The following is a 24,458-nucleotide window of genomic DNA, read 5'->3' as shown; positions in this document are numbered from 1 at the left end:
TTGCAAAGACATCAGATGAATTTCTTCAACAGTTAATTGATGAGATTAGGAATCAAAATGATGGAGGGAACACTATGATTCATCATTTACTTAGCTTGCAAAATATTGAGCCTCAATATTACAGCGATCAAACTATCAAAGGACTCATTCAAGTATATATTCCTCTCTCTCTCATTATTTTTTTTATGATTAAATTATAAGTTTAGTCGTTAACTTTCAAGATTTTGTTATTTAGTCTTTAAACTTTTAAAGTGTCTAATACATTTCAAAACATTCAATTTGTGTCATATAGATTTCTAAAGTACTTCAACGAGTGTTTAAATAGATTCTTAAATTTTCAATTTCATATATCCACTATGCTCATAAGAGGTAAAAGTTATCTAGTAGATTCTTAAACTTTCAATTTTGTCCATTATATCTCTAATTTTCTTTATATCTAATAGATTATTAACCTATATGTAATATATGACATATATTTTTAATTTCACATATCTCTACAAAACATATACAATTTTTGAAGGTTCAAAATGAAATTTAGTAACTTATTAGACACAAAATTAAAAGTTGAACAACCTATTACATACTTGAAAGTTCAAAAACCAAATAGTCATAGTAAACTTATAATTTTTTTTTTCTTTTGATATGATAATTTTTTCTCAATTTGTTCTCTCAACATCTTGAAAATGTTGTTGAAATGGAATCTTTTGGACATTAGTGAAAAGAATGGGATGTTTTGGACATATTAGGAATATGGGCTTATTAATATCAGTATCTTGCATGTATAGAATCCAATATAAAAACATTTGGACAATAAATACTTAGGCCTAGTTCAAACAAAATCCAATCTCTAGAAACATTAAAGTTTACAATACTCTAGAGAAATTTCTTCTAAGAGATGTTTAGAGTATATATTGACAAAATCCTAACCATAAGTTTAGGAGTGTCAACTAGTATAAATAGGAGTGGTAATCAATAACAAATAATAATTAATCTCTTTCTTGAATCTATCTTTCGAATTACGCCTCCTTCTAACGAGTGTTTGGTTTTTGTAGGATATATTATTAGCCGGGATCGACACGACAGCTGTGACTTTGGAATGGACGCTATCTCAATTGCTCAACAATCCAGAGGTGTTAGAAAAAGCAAAAGTTGAGATAGACAGTTCAATTGGGCATGAACGTCTAGTTAATGAAGCTAATTTGCCAAGTTTGAGTTACCTTCAAGGAATAATCTCTGAGTCTTTACGTCTTAACCCACCTGTTCCTTTGCTTGTGCCACATTGTGCATTATTTGAAGAGTGCAAAATAGAAGGATATGATGTTCCACGTAATACAATTATATTGATTAATGTTTGGGCTATTCATAGAGATTCAAGTATTTGGGAAGATGCCACAAGCTTTAAACCTGAAAGACATGCAAGTGGGATTGAAGTTGATTATTCATATAAACTAATACCATTTGGAAGTGGGAGGAGAGCATGTCCTGGTGTAGGAATGGCTCAACGAGTGGTTGGTTTGACTCTAGCATCATTGATACAAAGCTTTGAATGGAAAAGAGTGAACAACTCATTAATTGACATGAATGAAGGTAAAGGACTCACAATGCCCAAAACTCGACCATTGGTAGCCAAGTGTAAACCACGTCCAATCATGAAAATTATTTTGAATGCACGTAGTAATTGACAATATTTGAGCTAAAATAAACATAGTTCAACTGGCATAATACTTGTACTATCAAATTTGAAGCAAAAATTTTAATTCCTTCACTCCACATATTGTAAATAAATGATAATATTTGAAACTTAAATATGACCTTAAAAACTAATGACATAATGTAATGTCACTATGAGTATTATCATTTGAAGTAATGGAACAGATCGTGGTTATAATAAAAAATTATATAGTTTGCTATACATTCATTTTTTGTGTGATAGACTCTTATCAGCAGTAGACCATTTTTATAGTTTACCTCTATGATCTTATCACGTTCTTTTTTTTTTTTTTTTTTTTGGAGTCTTTGAAAGATGTCTGTCACTTTTAACTATTGATATGTCCATTAGTGATATTTTTTTTTTCTACTATTGATAGACTATTTTTATGTCAATTAGCAACCATTTCTAGATGTTTGTAACCGAACGTTGACCTTCTAGTATTTGGACAAAAGTGTTGCTATATTGGTTATTTAGTTTTGTGAAATATTGCTGGAGAAGAAAGGTTGTAATATGATAAGAAAATTAATAAATTAAGATTTGTAAATTAGTGATTCGATTTTTGAAATATTATTTGAGGGAAGACAAAGTTTTAAGTAACTTGGGTAAGAGGCAATAAGAAATAATACATTTTTAAAAACAAAAAAACTGTGAAGAAAAAAAGGAAAAGAAAAAAAAAAGATTGGGAAGCCACCAAAAAGGGAAAAAAAAACTATATTATATTAAAAGAGGATAAGTGGAAGAATTTTTACCTGTCTATTTTGCCCTTGATTTTTAAACATATTTTCATTATATACCCTAATTTGGTAGTTAGTTATAACTTATAACCCATTTTCTTTCCAGGAATGATATCCGTTCCCTAAATTACCTCTTTACAAAGGAGACGGACTTAGAAAGAGACACCATTAATCTTTTTCTTATACTCCATTCACTACTTGTGCAAAACAGATAACCACCATTGTATATTTGTTTTTCTACATATAATTTTTTTTATAGAAAATTTGACTTTCTTTTATTTTGATTTATATTTGTTTGGGAATACTTTGTTCCTCTTCTTTGTCTTCTTCGATTTTCTATATATGTTTTCTTCCCTATATTTTTTTCTCAACGTCCTGGAAAAAGCATTATCAAATAAAAAGTATGTAAGTCCTCATGTGTTTACTTCAATTCAACATTTATGTAAAACATTCTACATTTGTTTTTTAGGAAAATTTAAACACTTTGTTCCTCTTCTTCTTTCTTTTGTTCAATTTTTTGTATTATTGTAGTTGTTTTTTTCCCTACATTTTTTTCTCAACATCCCACACAAAAGCATTATTAAGCATTATCAAATAAAAAGTATGCTAGATGCAATATTGATGTGATACATGCGACCGAAATCAAAATAATAATGTGTTGTGTTTGAAAAGTAAAATGCGACAACAAACAAATAAATAAACAAATAAATGAATAAATGTGAAGTTGTGTAAGTTTATGAGGGAATGCAATGGCGAGTCTTGTGAAAGGTATCAGAATGAGAACGGGTTGGGGGAAAGGACATCGCAAGTTTGTCAATCTTGTTGAGGACGCAACTAAGGTTTCGCCTTCCCTTGGCTTACACCTCTCAGTGATCGGTCACGTTCCCATGTCTCTATGGTAAACAGGGATGAACGTTGCGAATGCAAGGTTGTTTCCATCTCTGGAAATACTTCTTGTTTTAGTTAACACATTCTATCAACCTTCTTTCGAGAGGTGGATTAACATCTTCACTTCTGCTCTCACAAGTGAAGATACCGTTGAGTATGCGTTAGCTAAACTTGGCTGACTTCTTCAACATGGATTAACTTACTCGCTAAATCCTTCCCCCTTACCCTGGATGACTAGTTACACATGGTGAGAGGAGTGGAAGATGAATGTATGGTGGTGAACAGAGAGATGAAGATGAACATGATAATGATATTACGGATAAAGATAGAGCATTTGTTACAGATAAATGAATGAAAGATCAGAAATGAATAACAGTTGATGAAGAGAAAGTAAAAACAAATGAGGACAGCATGTCAATGTCTTGACATGGATCTCGATCGGAGTTGTTTTGCTTGTCGACGTGTAGGAGGAGTGAGGTGGAGAACTTCCTTCTCAGGATAATTCCCCAGGTAGAAAATGACCTTTGCACAGAGCTTCTATTCGGGATTGTAAATGAATTTCTGGCTCTTGAGACTTCCTTTCGGACTTGTCTTGTCTATCTCCCAGACTCTCTATAAATGTCTCTTTAGACCAGCCTCCTTTCCTTTGGTGTTGATGTAGCTATTTATAGACCTTAGCACCTCCTTCGTCAGTGGTCCCGCTTTGAAAAGTTACTTTTTCTGCCGAGGCTTGGTGGAAACGTCCGCTCTGCTCCACATTCAATTTGTCAGATCGTACAACAGAAAAATTGTACAATTTCATAAATCCCCATGAATACGTCACTTTTTTTATCCACGATCGATCGTCGCATGCGATAAGAATGCGTTGCTCTTTTTGTCCTCGAGCGATCATCGCATGCGGTGCGAATGCATTGCTCTTTTTGTCCTCAAGCGATCGCCGCATGCGATGCGAATGCATTGCTCTTTTTGTCCACGAGCGATCGTCGCATGCGGTGATATTTGTTTCCTACAAAACAAAGACTTGGACATCCCTTTTTGCCGTCGCAATGGAGTCAGCAGGTGTGCTTCCGACATTATACAACCTTTGCGTTTCTAAGTCAATTTTTATATGTTCGACGCAACTTTTTCCTTCCTTTTGCCGCATATTCTAAATAAGATGGTATAAATAACTTGTATTTCTACAAGTTATCATATATCATGGGGCATTTTCAACATATACAATATAAGTTCATGTACATGGTTGCTTATTTAAAAATTTTATCCATTAATCATAAGTATACATCATAACAACTTCACAAGTTTAAAATTAAATAATATACCTAAAGCACGTACAGAAATTAAGTGGGTAATTAACACCCCACCTTAACAAGTAGCATATACAACATAAGCATAAATACATAGTAACTAAACATAGCAATCAACAAATAGGAGTAAGAAGATGCATATACCATAGGTATGTTATTATACAAGTATATTGTATTTATGGTTATATCTTTTGTACTACAGCTGCAGCTTTGGTGATATTCGTTCGATTCTCCTCAACGTCATTGCTAGTCTCATCTGTACTTGATTGGCGTAGTCCCTTACCGAGTTTTCTTCTGATTCTTTGTGGGCACCATATTGCTCCTCCCTCTGTTTGTACATTTTGGTATTAGACTACTTAAGACCTTTATAATTTAATTAAGTACACTGTACATACCTCATTCACTTCAACATTGAGTTCCAAGTCATCTTCCCTAATAAATCTCTCATTCTTTTTGTGTTTCTTCTCCCTCTGCATTGGCTAAACATAGTTTTATACAAAATGATAGTGAAACAAGCAGCTAAAATCTTGTATAAACTCACCTTTTTCTTCTTTTGTTTTTTGAGGGTGGTATTTTCAGTTGTTACCCCATTCCTTTTCTTACCAGAATTTTTCCTTGTCTTTTCCTTCGACGAATCCAACTTCCTAGTATAATCCACCTCGTGCATTATTCCATTTGTCTCCTGTGGTATGCATGCAATAAGTCAGTATGTTAGTTTTCCAAAGTGTAAGTTTATAATGCCATACATTCCTCGCCGTCAATGTCCAGAGTTATGCTCACTGTGGTTTTCATTTTTTTTCCTAGTTATGTCTGCTGCTCGTAATCGATCACTCGATCTTATTTGTGTGGTTGAAGTCACCTTCTTCATATCCTACAATGTGAAGAGTTGAAGTTACATTGTGGTGGTTAAAAAAGTGAATACATTGGGATAAATACGGCAGAATAAACGGCTATTCCAGGATCCTCGTTGTTTCAAACCACTTTTTTTATTAAAAAAAAAAACAAAAAAAAAAAAAATCTGTTGAACATAACCATATAGAATCAGATGTTGGGGGATTTGTGCATTGAAATGCCTACCTGGATTCTTGAGTGAGTTTTGGCAATAACTTCTATAAAGATTCTATCTACAGAGGATGTGTGCAGAGAATCGTATGAGCTTTCCAGTGACACGGTATGAGTTTTCCACAGAGGGTGTGCGGAGAATCATATGATTTCCGGAGCTTTGAATGTGATGCTTCTGCAAGAATGGATGTTGCTTCTCCAGCAACCATGGCTTCCAGGATTTCAGAAGATAATGGCTACGAGGGTTTCTAACGTCAGTTTTGCGTGGGTGCTGAAATGAGGTATGGAAGACGAAGGGTTTCATTTCTCCTCGGTATATGTAAAGAGTGGGATAGTTGAAATGAGTATTGAAGCCATTAAATGCTAGTTCGATTTTTTATTTTTTATTTTGATTTGATGTTTGTTTTGTTTGTAATTATATCACGATTTTCGAAAATGAAGATATCTTTTACTACTTTCTGTTATTAGTGGATATGTAGATATTAGGTATTTTTTTATTCAAAAGATTTTGTTTTTAAACCTACCAAAAATATATGGATTTCGTAGAGGGCATAATTGTCATTTTCATAAATACGAAATTATACTATTAAAATATTCTGGCCATTTTTATTACTACAGAGTTGTTTGGCTTTTTTAAAAAAGTATAATTGGTTTTTGATCATATGTGAAAAGAACCCTTCGACTTTTTAGTGTTGGACTGATTGACCCAATAATGAAGGTGGTGTGCATCCCTCAGTTTCTCTCTCTTTTTTTTTTTTCTTCTTTTAAGTTGATTGAAAAAATGGTTAGTTGCATAAATAGAATTCAAGTCCAAAATAATAGAATATACAGTATAAAGATAAAATAATTGTATATATAGATCAAAAAATGGTAAAAGACTAAAAAACTCATGTCTAATCACCATTTTGTTCACTTCTTCCCGATTTTCTCAAATTAAAAGCTATCACTGATAGAAGCTATCAGTGATAACCACTGATAGTTGCTATCAGCTGCTATCGCTGATAGCTTTTATCAATTACTATCGATGATAGTTGCTATCAGCGATAGCTTTCAATTTTAGAAAAATTAATACAATCTTGAAATATTAGCTTTTCATAAACATGGATCTCTTCCCCACATTCACAACTAACCCAGACAACTCTGCAAACTCCACCAGAACCTGCTTCACAACTCTAGAGACACCTGCTGCATAGAAAATCATCAAATCATCAACAAAGGCCAGATGCGTCAAGCCGACACGCTCACATCGATTATGGAACCTAAACGACTCAGGAGGCTTATTTAATAACCGAGACAACACTTCCATCACCAATACAAACAAAAAGGGAGATAACGGATCTTCCTGCCTCAACCCCTTTCCTCCTTAAAAAAAACCCCTCAAGAGACTCATTAATCATTACAGAGAAAGTCAGCGAAGTAACACAAGCCCTTACCCAGCTAATAAATTGAATGAGAGTACCAATAGCAAGCAACACACCAAACAGGTAATCCCAATTGATCGAATCACAGGCCTTCTGCAAGTCAAACTTTTCAAGTCTATAATTATGAGAGTTGTGACTAGATCCCGTTTTCTATCAAATAGTCTTGGAATCGTATGTCCATATACTCTCCACCTCGATCTGATCGAAGTGTCTTTATTGTTTTACCTAATTCATTCTCAACTTCAGCCTTATATTCTTTGAACTTTTCAAGAGAATCAGACTTGTGATGAAGCAAGTAAACATGACCATACCTTGAATAATTATCAATAAAACTGATAAAATATTCATACCCACCTCGAGCCTTGACATTCATTTGTCCACAAAGGTTCGAATGTACGAGCTCTAAGGGTACTTCGGCTCTGAGACCTTTTCCAGTAAAAGATCTATTGGTCATATTTCCTTCAAGACAAGATTCACATGGAGGTAAAGAGTTGTCTTTTAACTGACTTAAAAGTCCACTCTTGACCAATCTCCCAATCCTATTGAGATTTATGTGACCAAGTCTAAGGTGCCATAGATAGGCATTGGAAGAAACCTTTAGTTTTTTATTCTGAGTTTCTAATGTTCTAAACATTTCAGTATTTAAAACAAAATTTTCTCTAGTTGGTCTTAACTTATATAAGTTGTCTTCAAGTGTAGCAGAACAAATTTGAATACCTTTACAAAAAATGAACGCTTCATTTATATTAAAAGATATTGTATATAATTGTTATATAATACAAGCGATAGATATCAAATTCCTCTTCATAAGAGGTGCATACAAAACATTTTTAAGTACTAGATATCTATCTTTAAAAAACAACTTCAGATCTCCCACTGCTTTAGCTGAGACCCTCTCCTGTTCTAACTTTGAGGGTTATCTCACCTTCAAGCTTTTTCCAAGAACTAGTTTCCTGAAACGAGAAACAAATATGATTAGTGGCTTCTGAATCTAGTATCTAGGTTGAAGTATCATATTCCACTAAACATATTTCAACGACCAGTAAATCATATTTACCTTTTGCCATTTTCTCAGCTTTCTTCTCTGCAAAGTAATTCGGACAATTTCTCTTCCAATGCTCATTTTGGTTACAGTGGAAACATTTTTCTTTATTTGTATCCTTCTTTCCCTTTTTTATCTTGGGAGCTTGCCCTTTTCCCTTTTTTTTTTCATTTGAGCTTTAGAGGGTCAAGCTTTATTTTTAGAGGACAATCCTCTTATAAATTTTTTCTTAGAGGTAGCAACATTTGCTTCCACTTCCTTCCCCTTACCTAAAGTAAGGTTTTTGAATCATTAGAGCTCGTTAAGAAGGATAGTGAGGTTAAATTCCATCTTATTTAAAGACGCATTTGTCTCAAAAGGTATAAAACTCTTCGGAAGAGATTGTAAGATAAAGCTAACCTGGTTAGCCTCATTAATGGGTCCGCCATTTACTTTAGCGGTATTGAAGTACATCATCATGTCCAGAACATGTTCTCTAACAGAGGTCCCCTCCTTCATCCGCTTCATATAAATGTGCTTAATTGCCTCGTGTCTAAGGGACCATGATGGTTGCCCAAACATTTCTCTTAATGAATCTATTATCTCTTTAGCCATAGCTAAGGATTTATATTTGTTTGCCAAAACATCAGACATGCTGGAAAGAATGTAAACACAGACCTTTTCATTGGCTTTGACCCATCGATCGTATGCTTCCCGAATAGTTCGGTTAGCATTTGAGGCTAGGGCTTGAGGACATTTATGAGTTAAGACAAATCTTAGATCGTCAACTACCAGTATTGTGTTTAGATTTGATTTCCATGCCGGATAATTATCGCCGTTTAGTTTCTCGGAGGCTAAGATTTGAATTATTGAGCTATTCATGCTAAAAAGATAAACATATTCTTTTAGAAAAAACTATAATCACAAAGAAACCAATTTAATTTAGCAAAAACTAAAATTGTACCTCTCATTATTATATTTTGCAACGATATTTCAAAAGTTTAGAGTAACCTCCACTGAAGGGTAGTCAATTATTCCTCTTTTGAACCAAGACAATCTTGACTAGATGCTAACCCCAGAATAACTCTTTATTCCTATAGCACTTTAGTCATCGCGACTTTGGTCGAAAATATACTAACATCTTAGTAATTCTTGTAAGTGTAATCTTCCATTTTTGGATTTCAGAAACCAGAATCAACATGCTATCCAGATTTGGAGTTCGCGGTGTTTCGAATCCTATAATACAACCCTCCGAAGGGAAAGGTCGCTCTAGGGCAGACATGCAGGCGCATTATAGGAATCTCACGGTGCGACCTAATGGAAGAGACCGTGGGATATGTTGTTACATACCTCTCACCCACTTACTATGAACTACTTTCCCTATTCACCTTAATATTGATCCATGTAAACACTATCTGAAGGGAGTCCGCTCCTAAGCACGGCTCAAAGCCCTGCATGGACCTCACGATGTTAACTCTTAGGGACGCTAGAGCTAAAAGTACGCTACTTCTCTCTAGCTGAAGTATTCTATAACGGTTTAGGGTATATAAAAAAAAACTTAGAGATATATTTCGCCTAATTAAACATATCCTAAGTCTAGGTGATAGATCCATGTATAACTCTTATACTGGATTTTAACCTATGATGTCTAGGTGATAAACAAAATTTATTACCTTACATCTTTCACGCATGCTCATTAAAACTAGGGTTATTTGACTTAGACGCCAGTTTGATCTCCAGGTAGGAGGTGTTCCATAAACCATCATCTTAAGAGCCCCCAACATTAGACAAGATCTCCCCGGGTAAGTAAATAACTCTTTGTTTAACAAGTAATCGACCTATTCTAACTCTTTAGAAAAGCCGATTGAAATTGCACCAATTTAATCCTAGGTGAGCATGCAACTTTTACCTTTGTTATAGATTTTAAAGTCTAGGTTATTTTATAACAATTATAAAATAAAATTATAACCATTATAACCCTAGAATCATACATCTATAACATACATTCATACTTGATGATCATGCTTTAATATAACACTTTATATTAAAAAAACTAAACATGCATACTATATACATTATAACAATTATAACATATATGAAATGCATGTACATGTTAACTGATAACGGGCAGAAATGCACGTTATCATAGTGCTAAGTTCTTAAACAATGTTGGATTGCGTTGATAAAATATGTTAAATTGCGTCCATTAAGCATAAATTCTATAATATTACAGTCGCATGCGTCCATCGCATTAGAGTAGTGGATCTTTACATTTTTGTGCAGAATATGCGTTAACGCAATGCAGAGAGTGCAATCACAGGAATCCACGGGTCGAGCGCAACTTCACTGCAAGACTTTGCGTTGATCGTGCTCGCAAACATTTGCCCAAGAAGAATCACCGCAACTTGGTCAGTGCAACATGGTGGGTGCATCTGGGTGAAAAGATAATTAAGATCGATGGGACAGAAAGCTGACAACACTCGGATCCTAATTAAGTTGATAGTTGATAACGGTCATGAAGTACATTCAGCTTTATCGGTGACAATTATCTGGCGCATCAATCAGGAATTAAAGCTATCCCATCTATATAACCAGGAGAGAGAAGCCGCCTTTCATCATGGATGCTCTATAAATACCAAATGCATTCTTCAGAGAAGGGGTTAAGAAGTCGATTAATTCATCACTTACAAGTTCACGCCTCTGTCCATAGTTTTCTTTTATTTTAAGGCGGACGCGAGGAAGAAGAAGTGCCGGTAGATCGTCCCGGTAAGCTTGGGAAAGCACCAGAAGCTCCAAGACAGAGAGAGGGCCGACGCCTGCGGAAGCAAGAACATTTGTAGATCAGAATAGAGATTCAGTGTAAAAAGCCTCAGTCAACAAGGAATTGCTACTAGGCTCTCTACCTTTGTTTTCCATTATCATTTTGTACTCAACTCAGTTATAAGAATGGAATGTCTTTCTTTCTTTATATCTGTTCACTCTCTGTTATTTAAGCATGAGTAGCTAAATTAGTTGAATGGGTCGAGAAGTAGTTAGCTAGCATAACGAGGGAATCTTCATCTTTGCGATTATCTTGTTTATGTATGATTCATTCGTCTATTAGAGATACTCGGGAGGGTAGTCTAAAGATAGGATCTAGACTTGGGAAGGTCAGGTCAGAATCTAGGTTTGGAAGAACCATATTAGAACGCATAAACGGGAGATAGGTGCTTAGGAATGAGCACTATTTGTTATTAACGCATCGCATGCATCTTAGCAATAAGGTATGTTATTAACACATCTATCAACGCAACTATCCTTCTCAAATCCGCCACCTTTATTTACTTTTTTTTCATCAACGCAACAACACACCCAAAACGTTATTTATTTACCTGGTTACTGCAAGTTTTCATAAAAATCACCAACGCAACTGTTTTCATAATTCCCTGTGTTCGACCCTAGACTTACAAGGAAACTCAGAGGAATTTCCACTTGAATTCCGCTGGGGAAACTTGAGTGCACAACGCAAACCCATCAAGATATATCATCCATATTCCATTAAACAAAAATAACGCATCATTAACCTATGGCGGGATTTTAAATCTATATGGCATACTATATGCACAACAAGATTCAAAATTTAGTTAAAACATACATCAACATGCATAATTAATTAAACACCCTAAAATGGATTGGTTTTGACTTTTAAATTAAGCTAACAACTAAATTATTACAATAATAATTTGGTGTAGTACAAAAAACCACTCTCGAATAGCTTCAAACACTCGAATCGGTCCAAAAACTCAAAGAACCAGGTTGAACCGGCCAAACCGGCTCAACTGGACCGGTCTAGACCGTCTACACCGGCTAGTCAATGCTTGCTAGTGCAGTCAACGAAAGCGTAGGGTGGGTCGACGGAGCGGTCGAGCACGCAAGTCGTGCAAGACAGCTTTGAACTGGGTCGGACGAAGCGGACTGAAAAACCGGGTGGGCACAAAACAGGCCAGAGCGTCGTCGATAGCTGGCACACGGGGTTGCGAAGAATCGAGTCGGATCTAGGAGCTCGTCTTGGGTCTGGTGGAAAAAGTGGTGCGCGCGAGTCAGATCCAGGCTTCGGGTTGGGTCTAGGAGCACATCTCTCGGGTCTGGGAGCAACCTTCTCTGGTCTGGGATTAAAAATGGGTCTGTGAGCTTTTTTTCCTTCATTTTGAAGCTGTCCTCTTTCTCAGAACCGAGCAATTACATCCTAATTTCAACTCTAATGACTCTAGCAAATTTATAGACCCTTTTTCACACATTAATTCTCATAAACATGTGAGCAATTACAAATTAATACTACAAAAAAAACTTAATCTAATTGCCAAAACCTAAAAACCATTTTAGTTTCTAATCTCAATTTTATCTAATAAATTGATACCCACCACATGCAATTGAGTAAAATTAAAACATGCTCTGATACCACATGATTAAAAAATAGGCATGCGCAGCGGAAATGTCGATTTTACTCTAATTGCACAAATTAAACATACAACCCCAAATTAAATTAGGGTTATTTCAAAACATTACCTTTGAAGCTCCTGAAACTCCTCTATTTTCGCTTGAACACGAACCAAACAACCACTAGAGCTGACCTACTATCCTCCAGACTCAAAACTGGGTTGTGGGACCCGATGGATGAAGAACCCGAGAGAGAGAAAGAGATGGAAATAATAGAATGAATTTAGGGTTGGGTTTAGGTTTTTTCAGCCCAATTTTTAAAAACTAATATTTTCAAAATGTCCAAAAGTCTTTAATCCAAAATAACAAGCCCATATTTATAGAAAAGGGTCATGCAAAATTGCATGAAATAACTTCATAAAAACCCAACACCTAGAATCCACTATCTAAGTGGGCTTAATGTCTCCACTATAAGCCAACACCTAACCCACTATTTTGTTAGTGGAATTACCAACAAAAGTTTGGATTTTCCCACTAACTTTAGTCAAAGGGCAAAATAGTCATTTGGTCAAAGTCAAACTTTAACCAAAAAGTCAACATTTTGACTTTTTATGATTTTTTTCGTGTTGACTAATTTTGACCTCCCGAGCATGAATCCACATTCATTTTCTCCAAATTCAAATCACATTTGAATATAAGGTTGGTTAAAATTTGACTTTTCAAAGTCAAAAGTCAACTCTTTGACTTTTTACATCTTTGACCATTTTGATTATTTTCGAGCTTCCGAATATGAACGTATTCATATTCTTGATATTTAAATCACTTTTAAATATTAAAGTTGTATCTATAAACTATAAAAATCGACCACTATATCACATATACTTGTCGATTTCTCTCTCTTCACCTAATTCGAACAATTTGAATTATTCTATCATACTGTTCTAAGTTTATTCCATATGAGCTAGCAGAGGAACCTAATAGACCTATAGATCATGGGCACAAACGATCCGAGATTAGCTGGCTAAACTCTTTAGATGGAGCTACTCAACATTCATTAACTCACGGGTCATTCAACTATAGTCCTGTAGTTGCACTCTCCTCACTATAGATATATTTGTGTCCATATGATATAACCATGATTAGTAAGCTAATCCTTCACAGGTTGTTCGTAATCTCGGCTAGATCATAAAAAATGTTTTATGTTGGACGTTTTATATACGTTAACATTGAGGTGTATGATTGATGATGTTTTATGCTCGAAATGATGTGATACTACCTCTAGATATGCATTAATTATGGATGTTCACGTAGTATGCCATGCGTTGTCACAAGTTTCCTTACGATGGAACCAAGTGTAATTCCACCGTAAGTTTCTTGGTGTGATCCGAGGTCGAACACGGGGACTGATTTAGGTTATTGTGGTATGTTCATGATATATGCGACCAAGTTTTCAATCTTTAAAAGTTTGGTTTGTACAGGTATATAAATTGCAATAAAATAAAGGAAAGCATTAAAGATGCGATAATAACCTAAAAATACAGTGAACCTAAGCTAGATGATACAAGATACAGGCTTCATGTACAAGATGCTGGGATCAAGGCTGGCTGTGAAAGTTATGCAAAGACGTGGAATGCGGTGGAAAGTCTTATGAACAGAATAGAAAGAGAAAGACAATTAATATAAACAACGCAAGTTCTTAATTGCATTGAACGTACAAATACTATTCTGCCCTTCTCTTGGCATACACCTCTCGGTGATCGGCTGCGCTCCCACATGTCTGTGGTCAAACAGAGACTAACGTAATGAAAGTAAGGTTGCTTCCATGTCTGGAAGTACGACTCGCTTTAGTTAACGCATTCTCCTAACCTTCTCTCGATAGATCAGAATGGTATCTTCACTTCTGCTCTCACAGGTGAAGATGTCGTCTAGCATGCCTTATCTAACACACATTTTATATCCTTAACACAGATTAAGACCTTGGTTAATTCATATTGCTTATCAGGGAATTAAGAAGACATCTTGAAGAAAGTGATTGACGGGTGAACGGAAATAGACAGAAAATGGTAAATGAAAGCTATTGAAATATTTAATATTTCTATTAAGCGTTTGATACATGGTGTGAATGAAGAGGTAAAGAGATAGTGAAATACAACGATGAAAGAGATAGAACAGATACAAACAAATGCCAATGTCTTGACACTGATTTGATGGAGATCTACTTGCCGGATGGGATGGATTTGATGGTAGGAAGAGCTTCCCTCTCAGGCTTGCTCCACCGGTAGCAGGGATCTTTGCACAGAGCTTTCAGTCGGGTGTTTAGTAGATTAGATCTCAGATTCACCTCTCGGCCTTATCTCGTCTTCTTTCCGTATTTATTCACTTGAAAAGCACTCAGCTCAGCCTTTTCTCTCAACAATTTTGCAGCACTTACCCCGTATCCAGTAGCATAAGTTTTCTCTGAAATCTATTGGGTATTTATAGGTACAGATCTTTAACTCCGGCCTTGTGGTCCCTACTGATTGTTATGGTAATTCCAAAGATGGAGGGATATTATTCCTTCTATTATGCAATCAGATCGTCAATTTTGCACAACCGTTAGTTGTACACGTGTCTCAATCCTCCGCTTTTGTGTTGCTCAGCTGCATCTTTCGATCATGGGTTCGCATGCGGTGTTGTTTTTATTACCGCATGTGGTTGCAACACATCTCTGGATCGACTGTCGCATTGCACCGTCATTGGGTATTCGTCTCTTCATTGTTGATTTACGGGCGTAATGTGACAGAGATGCGTTGATCAGTTTCTCGTCAGCCTTGAGCGCAAGCGGTGACTTGGTCTCCTGCAAAACAGAGTAAAATTCGGCTTGTTTTCCATCTTTATGGTGTTAGTAGGTGTAATTGCAAACATTTATAATTATTGTAATACTAGGCTAATTTTCATACAATAGGTGCATATTTACTAACTTTTGGCCACAATATCTAGATAAGGTGGCATAAATAATTTGTATTTCTACAAGTTATCACACCCCAAAATTTAGATATATGCTTGTCCTCAAGCATATCTTCTACTAAGGCCATCATGCTAGATTCATATCCTCTATTTTTGCAACGATTGGTTGCTCCGAATGTTACACTTAGGCACATTACTTGACATCGAAATTCCCTTCTATCCTTGCTAATTCTTAGCAAGCCCTACTTTATTCTTCTATATGACAAACTTCTGCTCAAAGATGCTTTTCTAGTTTTCAAAATAGAATGTTTATCTTTTTATTGTCAAAATAACTTGATGTATCTACATGCAGTGAGCAAAAATTTGCATCATTTCTTTATTGAGAGACTGTTGGTCATGGTTATACTCTTCGTTTTGACTTGCTCCTACGGGTGTCATACGAACATCCAACTACGAGCAGACTCCTTTCATAACTAAACTCTTATCAGGTTAGGATAGTTTTGAGGTTTTCCTTTGCGCGAGTTTCACAAAAAAAAAAAAAAAAAAAAAAAAAATGAAAATGGACACATTTTCTTAAATACAGCATAATCTTGATCTCATCTGCTCAGACCTTCCTTACCCCCAAATTTAAAGATGAGCAACGTCCTCATTGCGTTGTTTTGAGAGACTAGACAAACACTTAAAAGAAAATTTCAAAAGAAGGTTTGAGCAGAACTTTGAAAGATAAAAGGTAAAGTACTGTTAAACTAAGAATTAACTAAGTTTAGTCAGAATTTACTAAGTATGAAAAATGTTTCTAAGTATAAACATATAATGCATCTTAGCAACGCAATGAAGATCGTAAAAATAAGAGATCTAGAACGTCACAAAAATTAACAAAGGAAGATAAAGAAAGAGGCACAGGCAAAAAGTGGAGTGAATATATACTCTGATTGTATTGACTATTAACAAAGTATACAAATAAATTACAAATGAACGTATTACAAAAATTTTCTATTCCCTGTACAAGAATCAGAAAATTAGATTAACTTACAAATAATAAATGAATTGAATACAAATAAAGAATGGCCGCATAAAAAAAAAAATATTCATATTGGAAGAGGGTGTAAACATTAAGGTTGAGGAGCAGGGGGATCCGGCGGGGGATGTTGAGGCGGTGCAACAGGAGCATCATCAAAGAGTAAGTGTTGCCTTAGATGCGGAGGCACCATGGGACCATGCAGATAGGTGGTAAGAAAGTTGAAATACTCTTGATTGCGCTCCGCTATTTGTCTTTGATGTAGGAAGATCCTATGCATATTGCATTGCATATTAATGAGTGCCTCCCTTGAAGTCGCAGCACTGCGTTGAATCTCATCAATGCACTCCATTACTACCTCAAATCGTTGATTGAAGAAGTGATGTTGTTGAGAGATAAGCTCTTGCTGTTGAGAGAAGAGGGTTCTCATTTCAGCTAACTCAGCAGCCATGAAGGTGGAGGATGGTTGTGCCTGCGATGTCTCGCCAGCACCGTTTTGGGGTTGGTGAGATGTGCCTTCACCCAAATCGTGTGGGTCATCAACTGTTTCACCCTTCTCTTGGCGTACACCTCTCGGTGGTCGGCCGCGCTCCCACATGTCTGTGGTGAAACAGAGACTAACGTAATGAAAGTAAGGTTGCTTCCATGTCTGGAAGTACGACTCGCTTTAGTTAACGCATTCTCCTAACCTTCTCTCGATAGATCAGAATGGCATCTTCACTTCTGCTCTCATAGGTGAAGATGTCCGTCTAGCATGCCTTAGCTAAACACATTTTATATCCTTAACACAGATTAAGACCTTGGTTAATTCATATTGCTTATCAGGGAATTAAGAAGACATCTTGAAGAAAGTGATTGACGGGTGAACGGAAATAGACAGAAAATGGTAAATGAAAGCTATTGAAATATTTAATATTTCTATTAAGCGTTTGATACATGGTGTGAATGAAGAGGTAAAGAGACAGTGAAATACAACGATGAAAGAGATAGAACAGATACAAACAAATGCCAATGTCTTGACACTGATTGGATGGAGATCTACTTGCCGGATGGGATGGATTTGATGGTAGGAAGAGCTTCCCTCTCAGGCTTGCTCCACCGGTAGCAGGGATCTTTGCACAGAGCTTTCAGTCGGGTGTTTAGTAGATTAGATATGAGATTCACCTCTCGGCCTTATCTCGTCTTCCTCCCGTATTTATTCACTTAAAAAGCACTCAGCTCAGCCTTTTCTCTGAACAATTTTGCAGCACTTACCCCGTATTCAGTAGCATAAGTTTTCTCTAAAATCTATGGGGTATTTATAGGTGAGGACCTTTGACTCTGACCTTGTGGTCCCCACTTGTTATGGAAATTTCGAAGATGGAGGAATATTATTCCTTCTGTTATGCAATCAGACTGTCAATTCTGCACAACCGTTAGTTGTACACGTGTCTCAATCCTCTGCTTTTGCGTTGCTCAGCTGCATCTTTCGATCATGGTTCGCATGCGGTGTTGTTTTTATTACCACATGTGGTTGCAACACAGCTCTGGATTGACTGTCGCATTGTGCCGTCATTGCAATATTCATCTCTTCATTGTTGATTGACGAGCGCAATGTGACAGCGATGAGTTGATCAGTTTCTTGTCAGCCTTGAGCGCAAGTGGTGACTTGGTCTCCTGCAAAACAGAGTAAAATTCGGCTTGTCTTCCATCTTTATAGTGTTAGTAGGTGTAATTGCAAACATTTATAATTATTATAATACTAGGCTAATTTTCATATAATAGGTGCATATTTACTAACTTTTGGCCGCAATATCTAGATAAGGTGGCATAAATAACTTGTATTTCCTGAGACTACATCTTATTCCTTAAGTTCCACTGATCCTCTAATGAACAATTGGTTTAAGATCAAACCTATAAACTGAACCCCTCTCGGGCCAATGAGAGGTCAAACCTATAAACTGAACCCCTTCGCTGCTGAGCATCCTGAGAAAGTATATAAAAGCAATTGGCTGGACACTAGTAGATATCAGAGGAATTAGCCCCGCATATTGCATGCACAGGATTCGTCTCGTGGACAGTCAAAAGGGATTGATCAAACATCAATGCAGACTCAACCCTATGATGAAGAAGGTCGTGAAGAAGGAGATAATCAAGTGGTTAGACGTAGGGATTATCTATCTAATCGCCGACAGCATATGGGTCAGCCCCGTGCAATGTGTGCCGATGAAAGAAGGGATGACGGTAGTCCCAAATGTAAATAATGAACTGATACCAATGAGGACCGTCACTAGCTGGCGAATTAGCATGGACTACCGCAAACTGAATGCGGTAAAAAAGAAGGATCATTTCCCTTTTGATAACTTGTAGAAATACAAGTTATTTATGCCACCTTATCTAGATATTACGGCTAAAAGATAGTGAATATGCATCGATTGTATGAAAATTATCTTAGAATTACAATAATTATAAATTATCACAATTACACCCACTAACATCTTTAAGATGGAAGAAAAAGAGATTTTTACTCTGTTTTGCAGGAAACCGAGTCATCGCTTGCGCTCAAGACTCAAGAAGAACTGATCAACGCATCTTTGTCACATTGCGCCCGTCAATAAACAATGAAGAGACGATTAACGCAATGACGGCACAATGCAATAGTCGATCCAAAGCTGACTTTCAACCGCATGCGGTAATAAAAACAACACCGCATGCGAATTCACGATCGAAAGATGTAGCTGAGCAATGCAAAAGCAGAGGATTGAGACACGTGTACAACTAACGGTTGTGCAGAATTGACAGTCTGATTGCATAACAGAAGGAATAATATCCCTCCATCTTCGAAATTTCCATAACAACAAGTGGGGACCACCAGGTCAGAGTCAAAGATCCTCACCTATAAATACCCCATGGATTTCAGAGAAAAGATATGCTACTGGATATGGGGCTAATTGCTGGTAAACTGTTTAAAGAAAAGGTTGAGCTGAGTGCTTAACTGAAGAAATCCGGGAAGAAGACGAGACAAGGCCGAGAGGTGAGTCTCAGTTCTATTCTGCCAAATACCCGCCGAGAAGCTCTATGTTGAGAACCCTGCTACCAGTTGAGCAAGCTTGAGAGGGAAGCTCATCCATCCATCTGATCCATCCAATCCAATAAGCAGATCTCCATCCAAATCAGTGCCGAGATGTTGGCGCTATTTGTATCTGTTCTATCTCTTTTCATCATTGTAGTTCATATTCTTTATCTCTTCATTCACACACCATGTATCAAACGCTTAATAGATATACTAAATGTTTTGATTACTTTCATATTCCATTTTCTGTCTACTTCCGTTCCTCCGTTAATCACTTTCTTCATGATGTCTTCTTAATCCTCTGGTACTTAATATGAATTAAATGAATACTTAACTTATGGTAAAATGATAAACTGCATTTAGCTAAGGCATGCTAGACGACATCTTCACCTGTGAGACCAGAAGTGAAGATGCCATTCTGATATATCGAGAGAAGTTTAGAAGAATGCGTTAACTAAAACGAGTATTACTTCCAGACATGGAAGCAACCTTACGTTCATTATGTTCGTCTCTGTTTCACCACAGACATGTGGGAGTGCGGCCGATCACTGAAAGGTGTACGCCAAGAGAAAAGCGGAACCGTACTTATGGCTTCAACGCAATTAAGAAACTTGCGCTTTTTATATTAGTTATCTTTCTCTTTATGTTTTGTACATAAGACTTGCCACCGCATTCCATGTTCTTTGCATAACCATCACAGCCAGCCTGGACCCCAGCATCTTGTATCATGAAGCCTGTATCTTGTATCATCTAGCTTTGGTTTACTGTACTTATTTTATTATCGCATTTTTACTGCTTTCTTTTACTTTACCGCAATTTATATACTTGTACAAAACACTCCTGAAAGATTGAAAAACCTGGTCTCATATATCACGAACATACCATAATAACCTCAAACAGTCCCTGTGTTCGACTTTAGATCACACCGAAAAACCTGCGGTGGAATTACACTTGGTTCCAACGTAAAGAAACTTGTGACAACGCATGGCATACTACAAGAACATTCATAATTAATGCATATCTAGAAGTAGTATCGCATCATTTCACGCATAGCATAGCATATCTTTTAGCATCAATTCCAGTGTCAACAAGTTTATGGCACCGTTGCCAAGGAGTGGTTAATGGTTTATTATTTGTGTGTGTTTTTGATATTTTGCAGGACAGATCTCATTATACTGGCTGTTCAACACGAAGAGCAGCTTAACCGTTTATGAGTCCTGGTGTTGAAATAGAATTCGAATCCGACCCTGAGATCGAGCGTACTTTTCTTGCAAAGGCACGTCAGAACCGAATTAAGCGAAAGAAGGCAGCAAGCATGGCAGACAACAATGATAATGCGGTACCGGTTGTGAATCAAGGGGCTGTTCGACCAGCGTAGGATCCTGTCTTCCTGGCTACTGATCGTAACATCCCAATGAGGAATTATACAACATCCAATTTGTATGAATTTTCGCCTGGAATCTCGAGGCCTACTATGGAGAAGAACGTGCGGTTCGAGATTAGGCCGATCATGCTACAAATGATTGAAAATGTCGGACAGTTCGGGGGCCTGCAAGGTGAAGACCCACATGCCCATCTGACCAGCTTTGTCGAAATGTGTAGCAACTTTTCCTTACCTGCCGTGACCCCAGAGAGTATAAGTCTGTATCTGTTCCCTTACACCTTGAGGGGCGAGGCTAAGAGGTGGGCTCACTCACTGGAGCCAAATGAGATCACTTCATGGGATCAACTGGTAGAACGGTTCATGAAGAAGTTCTTCCCACCTGCCGTCAACGCAAGACAACGAAAGGATGTGCTAAACTTCGAGCAGATGGAGAATGAGACCCTAAGCACCGCCTGGGTGCAATTTAGGAGACTGGTGAAAAATTACCCGCAGATCGGGATCCCCGATTGCGTATTGATGGAAACTTTTTATAATGGCCTGAACCGAGCAACGCAGGCTGTGGCTGATGCCTCCGCGGCAGGCGGTTTTATGGATTAAACATACACAGGGGCTAAAGTCATCCTCGACTGCATCTCGCGGAATATGGATGACTGGATCGATGATGGATATGGAGGCCGAGGCATTGAGAGAAGGAAAACTGAAACAACCATTGTCCTTACGAAGACAATGACCACGTTGGCCACTCAGATGGCCGCAGTGACCTCGATCCTCCAATCAATGGAAATTAACCAAGGGGCCATTGCTCAACAATCAGCTCAACCTGCTGCATCGGCTCAAGTGGCCGCAATTAGTTGCGTTAATTGTGGAGGGGCTCACGGAGCTGACATGAGCCCATTGACTCTTCAGCAAGTATGCGTCATCCAGAAAACAACCCCTTCAGCAACACCTATAATCTGGGCTAGAGGAGCCATCCTAACTTCGGTTGGGGAGGCAATCCTAACCAAGGGGGGCCAGTTAACCATCAAGGGGGCAGTAGAGGGAATCTTCCTTTTCACCACAATCAAGGGCAATCAAGGCAACCACACAACCAGCAATCATCATCATCGAACACCTCGGGAAGCGCATTGGAGACACTGTTGAAGCAATACATGGATAAAAACGACGCAGTGATGCAAGCACAAACATCTTCAATAAGGAGTCTGGAGATCCAAGTGGGCCAGCTGGCCTCTGAGTTGAGAAGTCGAGCACCGGGAACGTTGCCCAGCAATGCAGAAGCCGGGATCAACAGGAAAGGAGCAATGTCCTTATGACATTGGGCTGGCAAGTCTGATCGCCTATGGAGATATGGATTGCGATCACTCATGACAACGTAAATTTTCGGTCCATATCTTAATATTATGTTTAATGCTTTCTTAAATCTCTGTCTATTTGAATTCTGAATTTTGTCTTTGATTCCACATTTAATTCATTCTCGACTTTATGAATTTATATCCTCATTTATTTCTTTGCATCTAATTCTGTCTCATCTTTAATTCTTTAAGTTTTTATGTAATTAATGCGTGAGCTTTAAATGGTGAATGATTAAGTAGTAAAGAGAAAATTTATTGTCGCAAGTCATAACAACTTGCGATGATGAAAAAAAATAATAAAAAAAATTAACAAGTATGCAAGGCGATAATGGACGCATCTCAAACTAATAAGAGATGCTTTGCGTTCACCGAACTTAACTATATTGAGTTGAGGGGTGTGTTGCGTTCGTATGTGTCCTTTTCCCGTCCTTAGCTAAATGCACTATGTTGAGGTATCCTCTACAAATGCGTTTGGTTAAGGGGTGTGTTGCAGGGATATATGCGTTGTTGCCCGTCCTCTATGAAAATTCATTTCCATTAGTGAGCATAATGCATTAATCTTTATCTTGCGTCCATTCGAATAAAATATTAAAGAAAATTATTTTTGTAAATTGAGGGAAATCCAATCGTTTCGTATCACCAAGCAATTATGATTCGATAGATGAAAGGACAGCTTTATTTGAAATTCCATAAATGGGGGAAGTGGAACGACGCGCCTTTTGAGCTGTTCGAGGCCTGTCGCCGCAAAATTGTGTTGGGCACACCAGGTCCAACCTATAAATAGAGTCCCTTCCCTCATTGTGAAACTTTACCTCATTTTGGCAATCAGAAACCCTAGCACCTTTGCATCTAGATCTTCCTTCTTCCCCAGCATTCAAGTGATTTACCAATCCTCCCAAAGTCGTATCCATGGCCGACCAAACTCCCAACCAATCTGCTTCACCATCCACCCCTGACCAAGTAGCCATGCGAGAGGCAACATTTTTGGTTGCTAGTCATAGACTCGCCGCCCAAGCCCACATTGTCCCCAGACTTGCCGGGAGAGCCCGGAGAAACCCTCTGGCTATTAGGCCTCCTCTGTTCAAAAGAGGAGGAAGCACTGAGAGCATTCCTATTCCAACACTTGCCATCTCGACTGAAAGTGAAAGGAAGAGACGCGATGATACAGAGGTGTTGGGCAATATTCTGAGTACCTTGGAGCTAGGAGGTGGACTGCCCGAGGCTGGGGTTGTAAATCAACCACTCCCTACGGAGGATGAGACAGTGGTTGTGGCGGATGGAGTAGTGGTGGCAGAGGTAGTGGCGGTTGAAGAAGAAATGGAAAGAGGCACTCTGGCCCCAAAGATTCCTGAGGTGACTGCCAACGCAGAAGCCTATGATAGACCAGCAAGAAGAGAAGAAGAAGAGATTACGATGGAGGAGGCCACAGAGGCTACAGTTGCTTTGGAGGCTAAAGTTGCGTTGGAGGCCCCTAAAGTTGCGTTGGAGGAGGTTGAGTAGAGGTGCAACTAGAAGGGGCTGAAGAGAAAAAGAAGAAGAAGAAGAATAAGGGAAACAAGGCTGGAGAGGCTGAATCTTTACATCATCGCAAGGCGAGAAAGATTAAAGAGAAAAAGGATGATGATGAAGATGAGGAGGCCAGAAGGGAAAGAAAGAAGAAGGAGAAAGAAGAAAAGAAAATGTGCCGGTGTGAAGAGAGGTGCCTGAGAAAAAAAGAGGAAGCAAGGTAGAGGGCTGCGAGCCCGGAGATAGATGGAGAATCAACCTTCGTAAGGGAGGATAGGGGGGAAACGACACATTTGATGGAATCGGCACAACCCGAAACAATGCAAATGGTTGTGACCGATGAAGGAGAAGAAGTAGAGGGAACCCCCCTAATGCGGCATCGTAGGGAGAATGCGCCGCAAGTGTCCACTATTGACCTTCAGAGATTAATTTTGGCATTGGAAGAGAAGAATAGAAAAAGAAAAGAAGAGAAAGAGAAGCAAGAAAAGATGAAGAAGGGCAAGCTCATCATCGCAGAGGGGAATAGAAGAAGAAGATTGAAGTATGAAGAAATGCGAAGTAACAATGGGCTTGCCAGACTTGAAGGTATATGGAAGCGCGAGGAGGAACATCGTCTATTGCTGGCCTTTGTGAAATTTGAAGAAGA

At 37.8% G+C, this 24,458-nt stretch overlaps 1 protein-coding gene across 1 annotated transcript; it reads left to right on the top strand.

Annotated features, from left to right (window-relative positions):
* The first annotated feature begins 6 nt into the window (after nt 1-6).
* On the top strand, nt 7-1,922 carry LOC150033346 (cytochrome P450 81Q32-like). Its single transcript, XM_090306111.1, has 2 exons — nt 7-152; nt 1,053-1,922. The coding sequence occupies exons 1-2, from the start codon at nt 75-77 to the stop codon at nt 1,680-1,682; spliced, it is 708 nt and encodes a 235-aa protein (XP_090162237.1). The 5' UTR covers nt 7-74; the 3' UTR covers nt 1,683-1,922.
* Nucleotides 1,923-24,458: the final 22,536 nt, after the last annotated feature.

Source organism: Benincasa hispida, chromosome 10 (assembly GCF_027475165.1).
Source record: "Benincasa hispida cultivar pf3 chromosome 10, pf3_genome.v1.1, whole genome shotgun sequence".
Classification (NCBI taxonomy): domain Eukaryota; kingdom Viridiplantae; phylum Streptophyta; class Magnoliopsida; order Cucurbitales; family Cucurbitaceae; genus Benincasa; species Benincasa hispida.
This window is presented reverse-complemented; position numbering and strand designations above follow the sequence as displayed.